Source organism: Drosophila suzukii, chromosome 3, assembly GCF_043229965.1.
Source record: "Drosophila suzukii chromosome 3, CBGP_Dsuzu_IsoJpt1.0, whole genome shotgun sequence".
NCBI classification, from domain to species: domain Eukaryota; kingdom Metazoa; phylum Arthropoda; class Insecta; order Diptera; family Drosophilidae; genus Drosophila; species Drosophila suzukii.
In genome coordinates this window covers 2,765,940-2,788,525 of record NC_092082.1, presented here as the reverse complement: position 1 = coordinate 2,788,525, position 22,586 = coordinate 2,765,940, and the positions used below count along the sequence as shown (strand labels likewise).

Below are 22,586 nucleotides of genomic sequence, written 5' to 3'. Positions count from 1 at the left end.
ATAAAACAATCTAAAATATCATTTTTAAGTTTCATTTTTAATATATTTTAGACAACAATTATTCTTGTAATAAGGTTTGTTAGTACTTATCAAAAATAAATACCTGTACAATATATTTTAAATTTGGTACATTACAAAAATCATAATAATCATAATATAACACAATTAAATATAATTGTTGGGATTTAATTTTGAAAATAAATTAGAAAACCATAATTTGTATAGTTTTTTTTTAATTAGTGCATTAAAAACATATGAAACATATCTTAAGAAACAGTTTTTTTCCACTTCATAAAATCAGCAATAAAAATCTATTATCTTGAACATAGCTGTGTGTTATTCTGAGAGTTCAGATGGAAAAAACGCGATTCTTACGCTCGGCGAGCAGTGAGTGAATTAAATTAATACAAATTCGCGCAATAAAACGCACATGAAGAATGTGTCCATTTATATTTAAAGTAGCTTAAGCTAAAAATAGAGACTACTTTTGATAAGCCGCCAGCTAAAAATAACAAGGGAGAGAGAGCGAGACGGAGAGCGTAAGAGTGACAGAGCAGGTCAGAGGCTTAGTGGCCTCTCGCTCCCTCTTTGTCGGTCAAGTGTAGATCCGTAGAAAAAACAAAAATAAATCGAAATTAGAGCTTTAAATTTACAGTTTCTACAGCTTTATGTGGAAGCGAGAGGGCAAGTTCTCAATCTGTCACATTCTATTTTTTTTGGGTCCCTTTTTAACTTTCCAAAGAGATATTATCACTCAAAACAAAATAGTACACCTTTAGAATTAAAAAAATTTGCAAATATTTAATGATGGTTTTTGGTAATCAAGAATATTTAATGATGGTTTTTAGATATCAAGAATATATCATGAAATTAGCAGTTGGATAATTATCTTAGCAAATTGTTGCAGTTCTGTATTGATATTTGCGGTTTGGGATTGAGTGTTTAATTTTCATTTAACATACATTAGCTATGTACATTTATCTGCCAGATGTCTTCATATTTACCTACAAGTGCAGACAACTTCTCAAGGATTCCAACTCTCCTGTTACTCAAATACTTTTTATTGCATCACTAAGTCACGAACATATTATATTTATTAGGCTTTGTTTTGCAATCTGTTTTCTTTTTTTTGTTATAATATTTCACCACATGCAGTTTTCATATCAACATTTTTTTCGTATTGTCTTGTTTCTTTTTTTATATATATTTTCGTACTGCCGCAACTCTATGCGAGTAAATCGAGCATGACAATAAACGAAACAATCGGTGCAGATTTGAAACGCATTGCTAAACTTGTTTGCGGCAACAGCAACAACACACACAAAACAACAACACGCGGCTGGAGCGGAAACTCTGATCAGAACGAAACAGAACTCTCCAATTGCAATTGCGACGACCGAGAGCCGGCGATCCAACAGCGAGCAGGGCAAACAAAAGACTGAAGCCAGCTTCAAGTTGGAAGTTGCCGCTGCGCCAAAAGTTGCTGCCGTCGAGCAACAGCAACAGCAACAGCAACAGCAGCGACGACAACGACAACGGCAACAATAGCAACAACGACAACGATCGACCGATCGTGTCTACCGATAGCAATTGTATGAGTACACCGAAAATAAAGAACATTTAATAGAATGAACCTAAAAATATTTTGTTTAAAAAAGGTTTTTAAAATTAATTTAATTTTATTTTAAAATACAAACGTTCTTCTTTTAATATTATTTTTTATTAAATTTCTTTGATTATTTTATATTTTTATTAGGTATTTTTAAATTAGTTTGAAATTTACTGTTCTAAACAATAAAAAAAAAGTTACTTTAAGGGCAGAAATGGTATTTTCTGTAAAATTCCACAGTATTTAATAAAGTATTTTATTTGGAGCAAGAAACAAAAACCGAACTGAGTTGTACTACTGCAAAAATGGATTTAAAAGGATGCTTTAAGTTAGTTCAAGAAAACTTAGCTTCAAAAAAATTTCAAAGAACCCGTTGCTGATTTTACAATATTTTAATGTTGTTATTAAATTTTAGTATAATATAAAAATAATTATAACAATATTTTTAAAATATTCTCATTAAAACTTTAATATTTTTTTTATTTTTTATCTTTTAGGTTCCAAAACTATCTTAATTTCTTCCAGTGTATCTGTGAATAGTGGTACGAATCGAGTGTACTTGTGTGGGTGTTTGCAGTGCAAGAGCAAAATCAAAGAACCAGCAACAACAGTTACAGCAATATTGCTGAAAAGGGAAAGGGCGCTCGAGTTTGTCATTGCTGAAAGAGAGAAAGAGAGCGAGATGCTCGGTGGAGATATATCAACAAGTCAATGCCAAAGGTTTTTTTATTTTTTAGTACCAGACTAATTAACCTATTAATAGGACAGCCATAAAAGATAAGGTCTTAAAATCACAGTTTTCATTGTTTGTAGTTCTAGAGCAGTGACATATATTATTAAGGTTAGTACACTTTATATGTATACAGGCCTTTACTTTACTAAAATAATTAGTAGAAGTGCTTTATTTATAATTTTATGTATGTAGGTGAGGTCAATTAAAAGTATAAAGGAATTGAACATATTCAATTGTTTAATTTAAGTGAAGTGGCTCTTGAGGTTATACTTTATAAGATTTGTTTAATGTACTAATGTGAACTCTGATAATTTAAAATTCTGACTGACTAAAAAATATCTAACTTTAAAAAATATGTGACCTTTGGTCACCTTTTTTGTAGAATACTTTCAGAACATTTTCTTATCATTTCAAACACCTGAGGATACTAAATAAAACCATTTATGCTCAAAGTCCCAATGCAGTTAGTAATTAAAATTCAGTGAATCAGATCAACTTGTCCCCTAGATACCAAATAACTAAAACCCCCTAGAATTTCTAATTCTCCAGTGATCACTCTATCTTGCCCACCCATTCGCACTGATTTCTTATAATTGCCAGTGATCATAGCAGTTGGACCTTAATGACAACCACCGGGGAATGAGTGGAGAAGCTGATGGCCAATGAACACCTATGTATTTACAGGTAAGGAAAGTTGGCAATGCAGGTGCCGTTATAAGTAATGCAATGCAATGGTCAAGAATTGATCATGATCTCCGTCGTAATAATGATGAAAAGCTCGGAAAGCACGGAAATGCCATGGAAAATTGCTTAATGAACCGTTTCGCAACGCGTCTGCTCCAAATGGCCATCATGGCTATAGATTCTCTCGCTCGTCACCCAACCAGTCCAATGGATCTCAGAGTGGACCAATCCAATCCAAAACGAATCGAAACCATACCAAACCGAACAGAGCAAGTTCAATGCCATTAGGCAAACTGCCACTGAAAACATTTCCACAAACTATTCTCCGACTGTCCATAAAAGTGGTTAAATATGTATAAACACAGAAACACTTCACATATCTCCCGGCGAACACGAAAATATTTATTGCGTAGGAACCGAGACACAGAATGTAAGAAAAACCCAACTGCACACAGAATTTTCTGGATTCTACCTGCATATAGAACTCCACTTGCTTTTATTTATCATCGTGTTTTTTATTTTATTTATTTTTTATATTTTGCGCAGGCGGCACTTCAAATTGCGATTGGGATGGGATCGGAAATCGAGAAGGGGGAAAAGAAGGTGGATGGAAATGGGGATTGGAGTTGTCTCGATGACTGCTGATGAGGGGCCAAGTTTAATGGTTGCAGAAGAAAAAGTTTAAGATGAGATTGCATTTGAAATTGGAAGAGGACTGGTATCTCCAACCAGATGCAAATAAAAGGAGGCAAAGAAAAATATTCCAAATACTTCAATCAAAGTTGTTTAGATAATGAGGCATCTATTGAAAATGCAGGGGATAGAAAAATCACAAGAAGGTGGGGTTCGAAATACATATAATGCGGTGCAAATACTTAGAATTTAAATACAAATTATCTTAACAAGCCGCAATTATTTTTTAAACTTTTACCGACATCGTAAAAAATAGTTTAAAACCCATTGCAAATTCCTCACTTTGCTTAACTGGATAACGGAAAACACTTCAGGTCCCACCTTTTTTATATGGCAAATATTTTCCCTTAAAGGTACGTTTTATTTTCAAGCCGTAAACGTTTATACGACCTGCAGCGCCAATGGATTTTCAATAAACGGTTCTGTTTTCATACCGCCCATAAAAAGTTAAATCGCAGTAAACCCCCAACTTACCCGAAAACAGAAGGGAAAAAATTGAAAGACAGTCGGGGGGCGAATGCCAAAATACTCAATACTCGTCGTGACTCACCTGTAAAGAGATGGAAAAGCGGAAAAATTTAATTTATATTTCGGGGAATTAATCATAAATCATAGCATGTTAATAGGCGGCGGCAAGCAAAAATGGTACATATTTCAACAGATAAATTGGAGTGTTGCGAAAATGATGAAGTCACGTCGCGAGTCTTGTGGCACGTGCCTCAAAATACAAAGAAAAAATAGATACAAAATAGCGACAAAGCATAATTAACTAATTAATTTGCCAGACAGCCGGCAACTCAAACTGAAAAGTTATTTCCAAGCGGTGGGAAAAATGGGAGCTAGTTTTTCTATGGGTTGTGGGTGTCTGCCTGCCTTTGAGTGAAAAAAACACACAACTTGAGTGAGTGTTTCGAGCCGGTTCCCGTGTAACTTTTTTATTTGCTTTTCTTGGGTTTGTTTTTAGTTTAGTTTTTATTCGCAAACATTTCAGTTGCTATTTGTCAGCGTTTTAGCTCTTTGTTTGCTCCCTATGGTTTATGCCTGTTTGCTCGCCTGGCTCTTTATGACTTATTTTTGCTTTGGACTTTTAATTAAAGTCCGCTTTTATTGCCCTCGGCAGTGGCCAAAAAGTCACGTGACATCGTCGGACGTTGTCCATAAAAATCTGAGCAAGGGATGCGAGGACTTGGATTACTGGCGCCTGATGAATGATCACCCCGGTTTTATGCTAAACGGAAGGCCATATCATATTTCACTCAGGTTCAAATCAAAGGGGAATGGGGAGCTGTGGAAGGAGAGCCATCCGTCTCGGCAGAAGTCTTTAAAATGCTGTTATTAAATCCTCAAAAAAACTGGAATGAGGTTAATCCAATTAGGCTTTATAAGGCTTAAAGTGATTGAGTAACGTTTTATGAACAAGAAGATAACAGCAAATTGGCATGACCTCTTTAAAAATCTTTATGTAGTAACTTGGTTTTAAAAAATTTTTAAAGGCCTACCCATAAAAAAAATAGCTGATTTAAGACACCAACTAGTTCTATATATTATTTACTTATACCTCTGAGAAGTTAATTACTTTTATCACTACACCTCCATCCGTAATTAAACCAAAGTACCCAAAAGTGAGATCTTCATTTTGAAACTAATGACCCACCACATAAATCTCCTGAAATACTACCCCAGTCAAGTATGAACACATCAATCCTTCTTAAGTTAATAACACTTGACAAAAAATGCAAATTAGCCAAAAGACCTGGCAACTTTTCAGTGACATTTTTTGGGCAGGAGAAAACTTTTCTAAATGGCGTGCCCAAAAATGTTGAATTATGTAGATTTTATACCCTTTTCGGAAGACCAAAACCGACCATCCCACAAACACACAGGACCCACATGAAGGACACTTTTTGAGCTTACCTCTGCAGACCAGGAATTCACTTCGCCTTCTTCGACCTTTAATGCCAACTAATTGGCCACGGATTCAATGTTACCAAGACACAAAATTCCGGCCTTAATGGGCGTGTAAAGGTAAGAGTGGTGTGTCAGGTGTGTTGAATTCGAATCGAACTGAAAGCGCCGAACCGTTAACTCCAAAGGTATTCATAAAAACATATTTTTTTGGTTTTCTTAAATGTTTTTAAAATTATAACAGTCAAATGCGTGCTATGCTGATCGAAAATAAATTATTGTATTGTCAATAAATATGATCCCAAAGAGAAAAATTTACCTAATTGTTATAGAGTGGCCGTATGATATATATTTATAAAAATAATATAAATTTCAGAAAAGAAAAATCGTGATTAAATCAATCTATAGTTTTATGCAATAATTAATAGCTATTTTGACCTTAATGTTTATAACCAATAAATTCCATTTATTATTTTTTTATTAAATTGCTAATAAATATTTATAGATTATTTTATAGAACCACATTTTTCATTCTTTATGTTGCAATGCTCATATCTTTGTATCTACGTATCTCACCCACTTTGGCTTAATGATGCCGCGCGAATGCTGAAACCACTGAAACAATCCGCTGGCAATTTCCTGGCAGATCCAAATGAATGTTGAAATACTTTTTGGCTTTAACTGTTGCTTCGTGCATACGTGCACAAATAACCGTTATAATACGGTTTATAGCCACATCTGCCAACCGATGATGAAACATAATTATGTTGAATCACTCACGTATCCGAAGGATACAAAGAGCTGGGAAACGGTAAAAGTAAAATGTATCTGTAGGTGGCAAATGACAGAGGAGGCCAATTGAAAGACCAAAAAGGAGAAACTCTTAAATGAAAGCGAACGGAAGACCAACAATTATACGGCAGAATTCCCTGACTAAGACGAACCAATCAGCTTAAAGTTCTCCCTGCCTGACAATTTTGTCAATCAGTCCTCTCTTCATTTCCTTAAATTTCTTTTTAGCCTTTATTGCCTTAAATTGTTTGAAGTACATTTCTCCTGAATCTTACGTTTCACAGACACTGAAATTTTCATTTAATAGGAATTTATAACAAATTAAAGGGATTTTTAATAACAATCTTAGCTTTTCTATGTGTTATTATTATTTCCATTCCCTTTTATATATTTTTTAGCCTTTAAAATCCCAATTTCCTTTCTCTGCTGCCACATTAAACCATCATCATGTCAAGAACCAACCAAGCAGCCAGTCGAAAATATAAAAATAGGTATATAAAAGTCCTTAGCCACACAATGACTCGGGGGAACCGCCGAAATGGAAAGGAAATCCCCGCGACCGCCCATTGAAATGCAAATGCAAATAAGCCAAAGGGCTGCAACAAGATGCTGATGAGTCGAAAGGAAACTTCTGCACTCCAAGCTAAAACACAAAAAGAACTACAGAAAAAGGCAGTAACAACAGTGAACTTGAGCCACCAAAATGCGTTGAAAATCGCGTGGGGCAGATGGGGGAAAAGGGGAAAAGTCAAGCGGGTTCAACGCACCAACAAAGGCGGCAAAGGCAACGGCAACGGCGACGGCAACAATGGAAATTGGCCAACAAATGTCAGACGGATCCAAAACAGGACAAAGGCGTGTTTCAGGGGCGGCGGGGGGCGTGGTCATGACCATGTAAGAGACATGGATTACGCATTAAGTGAAATGAATTGCAGAAAATTATTCCCGGCCAAGCGACCAATCAAAGCGGAAATAAAGAAAATCCACAACTTTAAAAGTTCCGGAAATTTCCGCTTAACTGTTGCTGACCAGAATGGGTTTTCCAGAGGGCTTTTCCCCCCTCAGACGGACACGTGCATTTTTCACACACATACGGACATTTTCACCACCCAACAAAGTGGAAAACTTTCACAGAACGCACCTTGTTTAGCTATTGTTTTGGGCTTCCTGATGGGTTTTTTCTTCTTCTGGGTTTTCCCCGTATTGCTTTTAATATCTTGCACCAATAACTTGTAACGTTGATTTTTTTTCACAGAGGTTTCCCTCTAGATTTACGTAAAGTCCCCGACTCGAAGGACACAAAATACTCGCATCCGCCGCCACTTCCGAATCGTTGGAGAACTGAGCGCGAACTGGAATCCGATGAGATGATGGCCTGGCCAGGAGGCTTTAAGAGACTGGTTTTCGGTGCGTTTGTCGTTTTTCGCCACCTTTTGGTAGTAATAAAGAGGCAGCGGCAGTAACTGCAATAACAACGACCACATCCCAAGTCCTGAGCGGCCAAACAGCTGACTTTTCTAGCCGGTTTTTATAAGCGGCGAATTGGGAGGTCGCAAAGAGAGTTCTGTGCTCAACCCTCTCTTCAGAAAAACTGGAAAAAATTCTCTAAGCAACCGAAAATTAAAAAAAAAAATATTTTAATTCATTTACTAACAGTCAAAACGGCCGAGTTCCCTTTAACTTCTAGTTATTAATACATTTTTAAAACCATAATAAATGGATATAATTTTATGGAAACTACTATAATTTAGATAAATAAAAAGGTGTCCGAAATATGCATTTAAAAAAAATTCGCATTTCATTAGGCTTTTTTGACTAGAAATATATTGTAGCATACTTTTCAAAACATTTTTAAATAATTAGAATTTGAAAACATTTGATTTTTGTTTAATTTCGATTAAAAAGATAATTTACCTGTTATCTGTTTAATAACTTTTTACTAAATGAAATACTTAAAATTTTCTAAAAATATTGTACTTTTACCGTTATATATTTTTATCTCATTAAAAATTCTGAAATTAGATTTTTAAAGCTGGCAATGATGTTCTCTCAGGACTTATAGCCTTTCTCTTTCGTCCTATCAATTCGCCGTGGCAAATCCTCTCTGGATTACCATATTTTGTTTGTACCTGCGCAGTGGCAAGGACCTCTCACTCCCCCTAAACTCCCCCCCTAAAACTTCCACCCCCGTTACACACAACAAAGCAACTACTACAACAACCCACACACAAAATTGAACAAGTTGCCTACCCCAAAGAGTTGCCCACGCCGCTTCACCCCGCTTAAAATTATGTTTGTCGAAGTTCTCGACTGTAAAATTTTGTGGCGTGCCCCCATTTGATCAGATTGAAGGGGAAAAGTGGGTGGCAGTGGGTGGGCGAGGGGGAAAGCGGCCAAAGGGGGAGCCTCGAAATGCAACCACAACAAGCTGCGCAACAGTAGCGACAAAACAAACGCAACCCACACTTGACCGCACACCTCGAGTCGGCTGGCAATCGAGACCACAAAATACTCAAGCACTGCGGAAAATGTGTCACCAAAAATGGCCATTAAAGTGGAAAATCTAAAGATAAATAACCAGAGTTTACAAATAATAAATAATTTCAATTTATAATATAATCTTTTGATTTCTTTAAATATTTGAAATATAATCGTTTGCAAATTTAAGACAAGTCTTATTAAATGTTATTATTTTATATTTAAGAAATAATTTAAAATTATTATGTTTTACATAATATATCTATAACTCTCTCTGTGCACTTTTCACACACATGATTACGAATTTTGCGGTGTACCATGCGGCGTATGAGTAACGCTGAAAAGGGGAACGCCTGTCTTGCCTGATAGTAATTATCGGGCACAGTGCCGCCGCACAAAAGGTTGTCAATGAAGCGTTTGCCGCCTCCGTTCCGACACCCACTTGGTCACGCCCCCAAGCCAGGGGGGGGGTTTATTCGAGTGAATATCGCTCATACGCCCGCTGGGCTTCCCAGGGCACATTTAATGGGGTTAAGTGAGTTATGATTATTTCAGTGATAGAAGAAGGAGGCGAACATGCAGAAAAGGAACTCTACTCCAGGACACATACATATATGTGGTTGGTTTATTTATGGCTCTCTGGCTGTAGAGGCTTTCGTCCTTTACTTAACCACATTTTGAGGTCCTTTGAGCTGGGGTTCTGCCATCCGAGTCCCGCCGTAGACAAAAAACAAATTAGAGCCGGGTGACATTTTTATTGCTATTTAGCCTGGTGTGCCGGTGATTGTGTGTGCCAGAGTTTGTGTAACGAGAGCATTGCTCGGCTTCTAAGGTAAATGAACTCTTTGTGGAAAAAAGTTCCTTGGCTTGAAACCCTATTGTTTTTTTCTGCCTAAAGTTGACGGGTAAACACTTCCGTTGGGCAATTTTCAATTACACCAAGAATCCACAGAGATTGACGACATAAATCTTGGGTCTCAAATCCCACAGCGACAAACGAATCGATGGAGAGATTTTGAAAAGAAAAACGTAAATCCCCAAGGGTTCCTTTTTTCCTAGCTGAAATTACCCATTGAAAGCGTACACCTCATTAGGCAAAAAGGGCCAAACATAATTATGAAAAAAGGAGGAGACACAAACCGTATAAAACAATAAGATGCCCGAGCAAACTCAGGTCCTGCAGTTGAATGTCCTTTTTATGCCACAACATCATGAACCAAAAAAAGGAGGAGCCACAAGAAAAGTTTGAGGAGCTCCTTGAATTGGTTTCATTATGAGGCCACGACTTTCCCTTTTTGTTGTTCTTTTTGCCGTAAGAAGACTTTTAGCTTTAAGCTCTTACTTTTTCTATTTTCAAAAGAAAAACAAATACCTTTCGGGTCCTGCTTGATTTGGGAGATGAAGGCCCGTCAGTCGGTGACCCCACGAGACAGACGAATTGTAAACAGCATCCCCATACACATCAACGTTTTTTCCCACAAAATATTTAACTTTTTCATTTGTTTTTATACTCGCTACCAAGTTTGAGTTAGGCAAGTTTTTCGGTTTCCACCTTTCCCACTAAAAAGTTTTTATTTAACTCTGTCTGGTCGGGGATTCTATTTGAATTTTAGGCATTTTGCCTTGCGATGTTCACTAAAAGTTTCTAGAAAGAAGTTAAGGTATGCTTTTGAAAATTTTATTTTACCTCAATTGGGGGTTTCTATAAAATGATGTTTCTTTTATTAAAGTAAATACATTTTTTAACCCATGTATGCATTTGTGGTTAATTAAACCCTTAAATAAAATAAATATTTTAAATTTATTTAAATTAAACCGTATGAAATCCCCAACGATTATATTTTGTACCTAAAAATTAGATGTAACCATATAAGGCAAAACTTTTTAAAAAGCAAAAAAAAATTGAATGACATTTTGTTTGGAATTTTAATGTTTAATTACATGCAAATAATGTGTTCAATCTTGCGAACAGACGCTTTGCTAGTTGTATATGTATGCCTCGCACTCCCTGAGTGCTCAGAGTACACTTAGCTGAGTAATGGGTATCTGATAGTCGATGGCATCAACTTTAGTAGTCTTTCTTGTTTACACTCAACTCTACATTATTTTTGCAGCGCCATCTATATCTGGGAAAAATCAACCGTGCATTCAAAGACGGCTAGCAGAGACACAAACCAAGAGAAAACAGCTTTTCTTTTACATAAGGGATGTTCCATATCAACGCGGCCACCCCCTTTTTTTTGCAATCAGTTATGACTTTTAAAAATAAATAATGAAAAAAGGTGTGGCCGGGATAATGTTTAACGTCTCATATCTTCTTTAAACATTAAAAACATATTAATAGTAGATAATCTGAAAATTGAGTAATTTTAATAATTATCCAACTACATATTAGCAATAATCCATAATATTTGCGGCGGCAACAACAACAACATATATATAATAAATATTTTTTGGTTCGAGAATTTTTATTACCAAATATGTTAGTCAATCAAGGAAAATTAAATGAATAAGGGATATAAAAGCCAAACTACACACAAATATAAACATAAAGCATTAACATCGCAGAGAAGGAAACTAAAACAAAAACTTCTAAGAATCGTCGTTTGTTTTTTAAATAACATTTTATTAATATAAAGTTTATTTGCTTCATGGCTTCTGCTTCCATTTGTCTGGTAAATTATATAAACATGTAAATTATAGCGAAATAATGAATGCTACGTAAGAAAATGGTTCGCTGTCAAACTTAAACTATTAAATTTTGAGCTGAAAATATACAAAGAGATTTTAGAAAATATTTTATCATTAGTAGATGTAGATGGTAAATGTAAATTTCTTTAGTTCGTTGGTAACTTCGAAGTTTCGATTATCTCGTTTAAGTGCTTAACAATTATTTTGAGGGAGTACATAATGTGGATTAAGTATTTAATTGATTAATTAATAGGGCATAATTAAGTAAACGTATAAAAATCATTGGCACAAGTTGCAGTCAAATTAACAATTAATTAAGAAGGAAAACGAGGGAACTGTGTTAAAGAACTCATTTGTTGTTTTCTTGCCACGGTTAGAGAGCATAGATGAATGGTATAATTTTCGTTTGCAATTGCACAGTGGGTTCCAAAAATAAACTAGAATAAACATAGGTTTCGTTTCGTATAACATAAATTGCACTTAGCATAGAAGTTGAGAATACTTTTGGTTCTTGGAAATAAAAGCTAAATTAAAAGTAAATGTACATATAGGTATATTTCTCATCCTATGGCTAATTACTGTAAGTGGAAATTTAAGTGCACTTGGTGGCTAATTCATATGTAAAAATAAAATAGTAAATCATAATTTTCTCTCTCTTTCCAGTTTCTCCATAATTATACAACAAACAATATAACAGCAACAACAATCAGGCCCCATAAACGAGGCATTCAGGTGAGCGCAATTGCAATAATGATAATCACACCAATTACGATCAGGCACAAAGTGAGCAAATCGTTCGGTGTAATCAGGCCCACGGTGCAGGCGACAAATACGTGCTCGAGTGTAGTCCAACTGCCACGGGTTGCACCACCAACCGCTCCAGCTCCAGCTGCATTTGCATCGTCAGCCGCCTGTGGTGCAAGTGGTGCCACAGTTCGCACCTCGCCAAAAACGGAAAGAGCCTTGCAGCTGGTAGTCGGCCGTTCATCATCATCATTATGATCGGGATTCGCCGGAAGTCCTTTGCGACGCTGATGTGTCTGGGTCTCAGTTACACTGCCTTCCTCTCCATCCGCCCTTGCTTCACTGCCCGCCTGCTCTCTTCCAGTATCTTCATCAACATTGTCATCGTCAATCGATTTAATGGCTTCGTTGAGTGGTTCTGATTTAATTTCTTGCTCCACTTCGGTTTCGATATTCACTTTCAGCTCGGAAATGCTCAGGTTGAGTTGGGGGGTCTCGTAAACGATGCTCTTGCGGCGTGTGAACGGCATCACCGAGTCGCTTTCGTCAAGTTCTAGTTCCTCCAACTGATCGTACGAAATTTCGTTAAGTCCTGTTGCGTTGAGTTCTGTGGCGTCAAGATCTATGCTATCTAGCTCATTATAAGAGGTATCGTTGAAACGACTTTTGTTAAGATTTTCTTCGTCAAATAGACTTTCGTCCACTTTGTTTTCCTCAAGCTCTAATTCATCTAACTCATCAAACGAAGCCTCAAGCATTCTATCAATTATTTCCGATTCGTCCAGTTCCGTTTCGTCAAGTTTAAAATGCATTTCATCGAGGGAAGATTCATTGAGTAAATTATCGCTAACTTCGATTACAGCAAATCTTAAGCCGTCTACCTCATCTGGAGAGATTCTTTGAAGGGTCTCAGTGGTCAGATTGTAAACATCTTGGCTCAGACTGACGGTTTCGTTAAGCTTAAATTCTTCAATTACTGATACTATTTCTTCTTTCGCAAAGCTGTCTTCCTCAATTGTTGATCCAGTTTCTTCGCTACTCTCCCTAGTTATTTTCAAATTTGCTGCATTAATACTTTCGTTAAGCTCTATTTCTTCCCTTAGACTCTCTTCCAACTCTTCCTCTGTGGGCAAAGGTGGAAAATCTTCGGCCCCCATGCGAACACCACTTCCTAAACACTCCTTATCTGTTTGCTCGTCATCCGTGGACTCCGAAGCACTGATGGAAACCTCGGACACATAATGCTCCCTGACCTGAAAGCGACTATTATAGGTGGTCTGCAGCTCCAGTGAGGCATTCGCATGGTTAGCCAGGGGATAGTCCGTGAGACTTACATTCCCCGAGTCCGGATTGGAGGAGGTCTCCTCCAGGGAGCTCAAGGAATCGAATTGGGTTAGAGAAGCATTCCCCGCACCTTCCTCGTCACGATCCATTACAATGCGAATTTTACTGGCATAGATCCGATTAAAGTTGGGCGACAACTTCAGGGTGGACTCCACCTCCTCGTGATCCTGCTCCGGAATTGTCTCAAGCTTATAACTATGGCTACTACAAGTGCTAGCATTATCGTTAGAGGATGGATGGGTGGTTGAGGCTATGGTGGAGGTGCTAGTAGTAACATCAAGTTGAACATTCAAAACGGGATTAGTAGCGCTATTAGCTGGATCGAGCTGGGCGGGATTAGTAGTATTGGCAGTGGTATTGGCATTGGCATTGGCGTTGGCGGATTCGGAATCAGGCGAACTCGGGGCCTCAGTGGCGGTGGCGGGATCATCTCCGTTACCTGTGGCATTATGCGTCAGCCGGCTGCGATGATGTTTTGGTTGCTCCTCGATGCCAAAAATGGCGGCCAGCTCCTCGCTGGAGTTGTACTGCGATGGTGAGGATGTGGAGGAGCAGGATGCTCCTCTATCCCGGTTCCTGCCCCTCCTCTCACCCACCGGAGTCAACTGGAGCGGTGGTGGCGAACTGGAGGAGACAGTTGGCTTGGACTCCTCCACACTTGGATTAGTGGTGCTACTGATCGTATTGCTCTGACTGGTGCTCATCGTATTGGTGGTGCTAATGGTGGTGCTCTGCGGTGTGGACTGCACCTCGTACGAGGTGGTGCTAAAGGTCTTGATCGGATCGGTGCTGGGTGCATGGTAATCGCTGCTCTGCGACTTGATGTAGTCGCTGGAGGAGTACGGATTGAAGGAGGTGATGCTCGAGGAGAGCGGACGGCTGGCGCGCGAGGGACTCGACGACTTGGCCAGGCAGTCGCTGCTCGAGCTGAACGAACTGGCGGTGGTGCTCACATTGGGTGGGAAGCTCCCGCTGCCGCTGCCACTCCCACTCGTCATGCTGGGGGCGGTGGTGCGCTGATCATCGGTGGTGGTGGTCGTATTCGAGCTGCTGCTCTTCGCCTGACGCTCGCACTCCTGCATGATCTTGTCAATCTCCTCGAGCGTCGTCGTCGGCTGGCTCTTGCCGTGATTCTCTGGAACGGGACAAACGAGAGTGGCATCAGCGGCTGCACCACCCGTTGCATTGGTGGTGCTGTTGTTGCTCATATTACAGGTGGCCAGGTTGTCATAGTCCGGATTGTTGGCCAGTTCGCTCAACTGCCTCATGCAGCGCCTGGCGATATGCTCGATCTTGTCGGATTGTATGGGATCCAGTTTCTTGATGAGATGCGGCATCACTAGCTGTTCGCCTCCGGCTCCAGTCTTTGTGGTTTGGGTGACCTGCAGAGCTTCGTGTACTACCACCGGTGGCTCTGTGGTCACAATGTCCTTGAGGATCTTCTCGCACACGGCATTTGCCGCCTCGGAGACCTCGTCGATGGCCCGGATGAGTTTGCCCTCCTTGTGTAGCTTCCTTAGGGGTTTGTCCTGAGGTTCCTGATCCTCCTCTCCCGCATCGGGCAGAGTTTCCAACAGCATCTGGCCACAGCGTTTGGCTGCCTCGGAAACAGCTTCGATCTGCTGCAGTTCATCCTCCATTCTCTGTTGCTCTGCATTTAACTTGGGCCTGGCCGCTGTGATCAGAGCCTCCTTTCGGAGCTCGTGCAGTTCCTGACTGAGTTTAATGCTGCTGGCCTGCGCATCCTGGGCAATCTTGTTGAGGGCATCGTCCAACATGGGCTCAGGTGACAAACTCTTGCGGGGAGCCGGCACAGGTGGAGTTTTCTCCTCCTTGGTCAGTCGCTCGGGCAATTGGGCAATAGCTCCTCCCTGACTAGGATGCCTGAAGGGTATGGGATGATGCTTCCTAGCCAAATCCAGTTCCTCATCCTGCGCCTTTAGCTTGCGCAGCAGATCGAGTGTGGCGGGTACATCTTTGGTATCACTGCCATCCACTTCACCCTGCAGATTGGACATGCTGCCCGCTCTCTCAAGGTTGCGGGTCAGCTCCATATAGCTCTTGAGATCTCCTCCCGAAGGTTTCGCTGCATCTCTTTGGATCAGGTTGTATATGTTTGCCGACTGGGTACGGATAGCCCGTTGCTTCTTTTGCATCGGATAAATAAAACTGGATTTTGGACCGGGAGGGTCTTTCCTTAAAGAACGCACAGCCAGATCATCCTTAATGATGTCAGGAGAGCCCGTCTTCTTCTTCACTCTCACTGGCTCCACATGAAGATAATCCGACTGCGGAGCAGGCACAATGGGTCCCACAGGGATGCCAAATGGTGGCTGCTTCTCCGAGGAGCGATGCTGCAGATTGGCCAACTGCAGGTTCCTGAAGGCAACATCATCTCTGACCGGATCAGGTTCTCCGGTTGGCGAATCCTCATCCTCGTAATCATCGGCATGCGCCAAGGCGAACTTTTCAAAATCACTGGGCGTGGGTACCCTCATTTTGGATACCACATCCAGCTTGGGTTCCGGCTTGGGCTCCGCTGGTTCAGTGAGTCCAAGTGACTTGTAAATGGCCTCCAGTTCGTTGATGGCCTCCTCCAAGTTGGCTGGCTTTTTGCGGGGGAAGTAAACAGGTGGTGCCACTGCTGGTGTGGAGCTCATTTTGCGTTCCGGATAAACTGGAGGAGGTGCCTGTTGGTGCTGTTCCCTCTTCTCCGCCACATACTCCTCGTACTTGTTGGGCAGATCCTCGCCAGATCGCCTATTCTGATAATGATGCGGCATTGAGTTGGTCTTGTGCACATCCCGATGACGAATCTCCACATAGTTTTGGTTACCACGCTCTGCAGTGGGTTTGATGTGCAGACTGCCACAAACTATGTTATCCTGACTGGGTGAAGGATTTGCCGGTGGCACATTCCTTTTGGGTTTCTGTACCTCGGAGTACATCGGCATGGGATAGGTTCTCAGCTCACTCAGTCGTGAGCTGGAGAAGGATCGCGGTTTGGCCAAAGGCTGCTGGGGAGCGGGATTCGGCGTGGGTAGCCCACTCTTCGAAGTTCGCAGTATTCCACTGGATGCTGGCACTCCTGTGCTATCCATCCTGCCCGCATCCATCATGTGTATGGGTTTTCTCGAGCGCGGTGTTGCATCTGCCACATAGTGGAAATCAATGCCATTCGGCAGGGATTGCTTGCCGGGATTGGCATTCCTCTCGGAACGGGTTATAAATCTCCTGTGGTGCGGCTGCTGTTGACTCACAGGGGCACTGACTATCGAGGAACTGGGCTGGGAGTTGAGCGAGTGCACCGACTGGTAGTGAGGTGGCTGCCAAATGCGGTCATCGGAGGCACATCGACTGTTGTGATCGAAGGCGTAGGACACGGGACGCAGGTCTCCGGAACTGGAGCCAATCTGACCAGATCCTCCTCCCACATGCACCCTTCTCAGCGGATCCCTTGGCGGCGGTGGTGGTGGCAACGGTTTACTCTGCATCCTTCCATTTAAATTCTGCAGGTGTATGTGACTATCGTAGCTGATGCTCCGCTTTCCATCGCTCTGCATCGCATTCTGGAGGTTCTTCTGGGGCTGCGGCTGCCACTGGACATAGCCACTGGAGGCATTCGTTGGCTGGTAGATGGACAGAGGCAGGGGCTGGGTTTTGTACCGCTGCTGCTGCTGCTGGTGGCTAACCACTGGTGCTCCGCCATGACTTGGTTCGCCATCTCGGGACAATCGCTTGTAGTACCGCTCATTGCGAGCCGCTCGACTGCGTCTACTTTGTCCGGCGGCGGAACCCAAGTGGATGCTCTCATCGCTGCGGTATTTGGAGAACGTGGAGGAGTTCAGCGAGATCAGTTCCTCCTCACTGGAGTGAGCTCCTGGTGGCTTGGGACCACGTTGCACCGAGCGGGATTTATGCGGCTGGTAACCATTTCCTTGGGACTGCTGCAGCAGTAATCTCCTGTCCAGGGAGTTACTAGAACGCTGGTAGTAGCCCGGTTGATTTTGGTAGTAGGGTTCCGGTTGTATATTCTCCAAGGGCAGGAAGAACTCGTTGTCGATTTGAGGTTGTGGAGGATGTGGTGGAGCCTGCTCTTGACGCGGACTAACCACAATGTGATCGAATTTACTGCTACCTCGCGATCCTTTGCCATGTTTTCCCTTGGGCTTGCCGGCTGATTGGCGCTGGGCGGGCACAAAACCCGCCTTGCGATCCTCCTCGCTGGAGGAGGCACTCTCCGCCTCCTTCTTTTTCCGGAACAGCCTCCCGAAGGACCACTTCTGTTTGCCGGAAAGCTGTTGCGAGGATCCTCCGATGCTTTGATTGCCCCTCAGCCGATCCATGTCCTGCTCCTCGTCCTCCTCCTCCTCCTGGTGGTGGTGATGGATGTCCGCTGTGGTGGTGGTGGTTGTGATCACCTTCGAATCGTTGTCGTCGGCGCTGTTCCGGTCATTGGTCAGTTGAAGCTCCCTGGGCAGCGGCAATTGTGGCCGCCAAGTGGTCTGAACAGTCTGTAAATAAATCGAGAAAAATAGAGTGTTTAGTTTATTTTTTCGCTCAAATCAAAATCAAGATAAATTTATGCTTTATTTGCCCGCAACTCGCGGAACCGCGAGGCTGATAAGATACGTGGTGCCAACTTGTGTTAACTTGGCCCAAAGACCTCAAGATAAGCAAACCCAGTCGAGCATTTAACGATCTTCGCGGCTATCTAAAAGGTTTGAGCTTTTTTTACGACCTCACGTCGCTAGCATTTACATGACAACTAGAAATATAACTTAATCTTGTACAGGGTCGTTGGTCTCTTAAAAAATATTCCTAAGTCTTTTAAACTCTTGGATCTAATCCCATAAAAGAGATTTTTTCCTATAGGAACAACTTAATGGAAAATATCACTACATTATGAAAAAATGTTCTCAAAATTTTATTTTTTTCTGAGTGTAAGAGACATCTAACTTTAATCTTTTTCAACGTGTCAAGTTGAATTTGTATTCTTTTCTATTTATGCGAAAACATTTGCATACAGCTCCCACGCGGTACTTGTTCGTACTTTTTTAGTGAATTCAGAGCGGAAGCTGCTTATTATCATAGCAAATTAGACATTTAGCAGAGTACTTAGTAAACCGGCTAGGAAAAAAAGATATCTAGATAAAGCTCTTATCAGTTTGTTCATGCATAATGCATAATGTATTGTTAAGTTCCTGGAAACAATTCAGCCAATTCACTCATGATCCATCAAAGCTTTTTACTCATAGACCCAAGGAACCATTTAATCTTATCTAAAAATCCCATTTGCCAATTGAAAGGCCCCGCAAACAAATGCTGAAACTAATTAATTTAATTTATTTTACAGCCCTCTCCATACAATTTCCATTCCGGTTTCAATTTGTTTCTTTTTTTGAGGATATTAAACGAAAATAAACCAAATTGCGTGTGAAATTCGATGGGGAGGGCGCATATATAATATTTGTTTATACAGAAAGCTCTGCAATTGGGCTGAATTTTGGGGCACCAGGCGGTGTGTGGGATCTGGACGCCTCATTTCCGTTGCTGACGCCATTCAAAATAGCTAAGGATGACGGCAAATGATATTGGGGTAAAAAATATCCCAAGGGTTACACTTGTTTCCCCTCCAAGTGGTAAACAATAAGAATGAGAATGGAAACATAAGCATAAAGAGATTATGCTCGTGTCGAATGATATTCGATATGGTTGGCATCTGTAAGCAACGATCACTTCAAATTATCATGGAAAACATTGGGTTATTAGCACTATTATAAGCCACTCCATCTGGAAGTTATGGAATAATGAAAATATCTTACAAGATTTTGTCAAAACGGATTAAAATAAACGGTACATTTTTCAATTATCTTTTTGAAGTACCAATCTCTATTATAATCCACTTTATCTATGATCTCATTTGGTGAACTCTTGATATTAATCAATCGTATAAAACCACCTAAAAATGTACAAATCTTCAAAATTTGTCTTTCATAACAATTCAAAGTCTCGTAAAAAATGTTAAGAACTTTTTCGACTGAATTTCGAAAAACTTCCCAGAACACATGTCTCATCTTGTGGTCCCTCACTTGTCAACATTGATTTACGAATGAAATTTATGCAAGACTTTCCCAAAGAACTTTTATGTGAGTTCCTCGACATGATTCACAATCGGTTTTTAGAGACTCATTATAAGTTCTGATTTAGACTATATTTATGTAAATTACATGAGAATTTTTACTAGGGAATTTACGGTCTCCTAAACAGCTGCGTAATGTCGGGCAATGTGCCAGTAAAGCAGAAAATCATATATGGCTGAGTAAGATGGCCAACACAAATCACTCATACGCAATGGCGTAAGCCGACCAAACAACAATAGGAACACATATCAAACGTGCGATTGTATCTCTGGGGAAACTATAAATAAGCACACGCAACTCCAGCTGCGAAACCGAACGAGAGATTCCCCAAACTCAAATGGCAAATCCCCAAAAAAAAAAAACAAAAAACAAGACGGGCAAAACGAGAAATATTTGAGAAAACTTAAAAATAAAACAGGCATCAAAAGTACAAACTGGGAGGAAAATACAAAATTCGCGCGATATAGATCGAGGTATATACAGGTACAATCCGTTCCGATCCGATCCGTAGCGGGCACGCACGCTTTCTAGACTGATTATGGCTAAGGAAAAACTTTCCGTGAAGATCGATTCGAAGGCGACTAAAAAAGCTCCCAAAAGAAGCTCCCCAAATGGGCGTAAGAGCAGATATAGAACTTAAGAGAACCTGCGAATGGGGTGAAGAATTCCCAAGAGTATATTTTACATGGTTGAGGGGCTATAAAGAGGCGATGCTCTATAAGAAATCCCTTTAGTTAGTCCCTAGTCCCTAGGCCCTAGGCTAAATTTCAATTAAGCAAACAGCAAATGGAAACTAAATTGATTTTTCTAGGTCCCCCCAAAACCATGATCATTAAAAGTGTATCACGAATCCATCCGGTCAGTCAATGAACTTTTACCCAGCCTTTAGGCCGTTTAATTAAGGCCGAAAATACACAATTCAATTAAGTGGGCAGGGAAAACTCTTCAGGTGAAGGCGGTTCGTACATTCATCCTCCAAAAGCTGAAGCGGAAAAATACAAACGTGCACTCAGAAATAAATTGCTCTTAAAATGGTTTTGTCGCTCTATAAATTGGGATATGAAATATTATGTCTAAGAAGCATATCGTTTTAGCATTAATACCATTAAAGAGAACTTTAAGAATAGAAAATCTGTTAACTTAGTATTATTTGTTTCGGTCTGGCTGTATTTCTTAGTATTTTTACACAGTTGTACAATTTTTCCATCTGAGTGTATGTCACCTTTTATTTTCTGTTCTGTCGCCCGATTAACAAGTTCATTAATTTCGGGAAAGGAGGAGGGAATATGGGACCAACTTCTGGTTATGAATGTTCCCTGAAAATAGCCTCTCTATAATACTGATCGAAGATGCTCCACTTGTGTCACATAAACATGTCCGAATGATTCACTCGGCCTGTATATAAACGATGGCTAATGCAATTATCTCTGGTCCAAAGGTAGGAAAAACTGTTTAGACAGCTTGGAAAATCGAACACAAAACCACGAGCTATGCGGAAGATCTAGACGGCGGCAAAACTAAAGTGCACTCGAAAGTGGGTGAAGTGAGTTCCATCTAATTATAGAGGAGCATTTGCTATATATATAAATATATCTATAGTTAAGAAAGATCAGACGCCTGAGGAATGAGGCAATATGGGTCACACTTCTCGAGAACTGGGAGTAGAGAACTACCTGGGTAAACTCGGATAACCTTGGATTCTCTCCTAACCGCTTCAATAAAAATTTATTCAAATCGGTTTCGCTAATTCCTTTTTTGCAGCTGTGCAACGAGAAGTTAATGAACTGAAACACGAATTTTAATTACATCTTTAATGGACTTCAATTTGATATTTTTGCTCTGGGGACTTCAAAGCGGGAAAGATTTATGCAGCAAATGCTGTACATATCAAGGGATTTGTAGAGCGTATTTATAAACTTGGCAGTGTAGTTTGAATACCGTTTTAAGTATCTGCCACATCCGCTTGCGAAAGTATCTCTGGGCCATCAAAAGAAGTTGAAATATCTGTGTCAGAGCAGCAGAAAATCCCCCAAGCTTATCACACACATTATGCAAAAAAAGAGCCGCAAACTCAAATGCCAAGCTGAAATTAAGAAATTTCTGTGTGGAGATGAAGTTTTGAGGCTGACAGAAACAAGTGGTTGGGCTCCACTTGGCACCACTTCTAATTCATTCGGGATGGCCCCAAACAAACGAATGTCTCTGTCTTTCTGCGGTTCGGCTTTCAAGCATGCATAATCTATACTAATTTCTCTGCTCAAAAACGTGGGGTCAATAACACACCATTAGAACTGACCAACTCAGATGGAAAAACTTTGTTTTAAACTCCGTGTTCTGGCTCGACCCCCCGATTTCATTATTATTATTTATGCACAGCACGTGTTGCATTTCTTGACTGCAAGTAGATATGTTTGTTTATCCCGACGAGCTAATGACTAGTGCGTGATATTGTTGATGTTGCTATATTCCCATTGTTTCGACTGTGCTCCCTTGCGTGAGGGAATCGCAGAAGGGAGTATCTTTTGGATATCATATTGAACCAGGAAGTACGCTCAGCTAACACGCTTTTCAGCTTTCCTCGCATTTCAGATTATGCATATTTTGTTCATTTTTCACGTCGGCCAGAGCCGAAAAATGTGAGAATTTGTTATGCTGATATGGTTTTTGTCGGATGGGGTTACTTGAGAATTTTAGACTGTTCTTCTTGGGGGTTTCTACGGTTGAGTTAATCTAATATATATTCCTGGGGGATTTTCTGTAAAATCATTTG

At 40.5% G+C, this 22,586-nt stretch overlaps 1 protein-coding gene across 11 annotated transcripts in view; it reads right to left on the bottom strand.

Moving 5' to 3' along the window:
* Svil (Supervillin) overlaps window positions 1–22,586 on the bottom strand; it is a 124,698-nt gene that overhangs the window by 80,368 nt on the left and 21,744 nt on the right. For 9 of the 11 annotated variants that reach the window (XM_036814886.3, XM_036814892.3, XM_036814893.3 and 6 more), the window contains exon 2: window positions 14,113–18,187. In XM_036814886.3, the coding sequence (XP_036670781.2) occupies window positions 14,113–18,019 (3,907 nt within the window). In that variant the 5' untranslated portion in view covers window positions 18,020–18,187. Of the gene's footprint in view, window positions 1–14,112; window positions 18,188–20,251; window positions 20,330–22,586 lie in introns of those variants that run through there. The other 2 variants (XM_036814887.3, XM_036814891.3) reach the window with 2 other exon arrangements.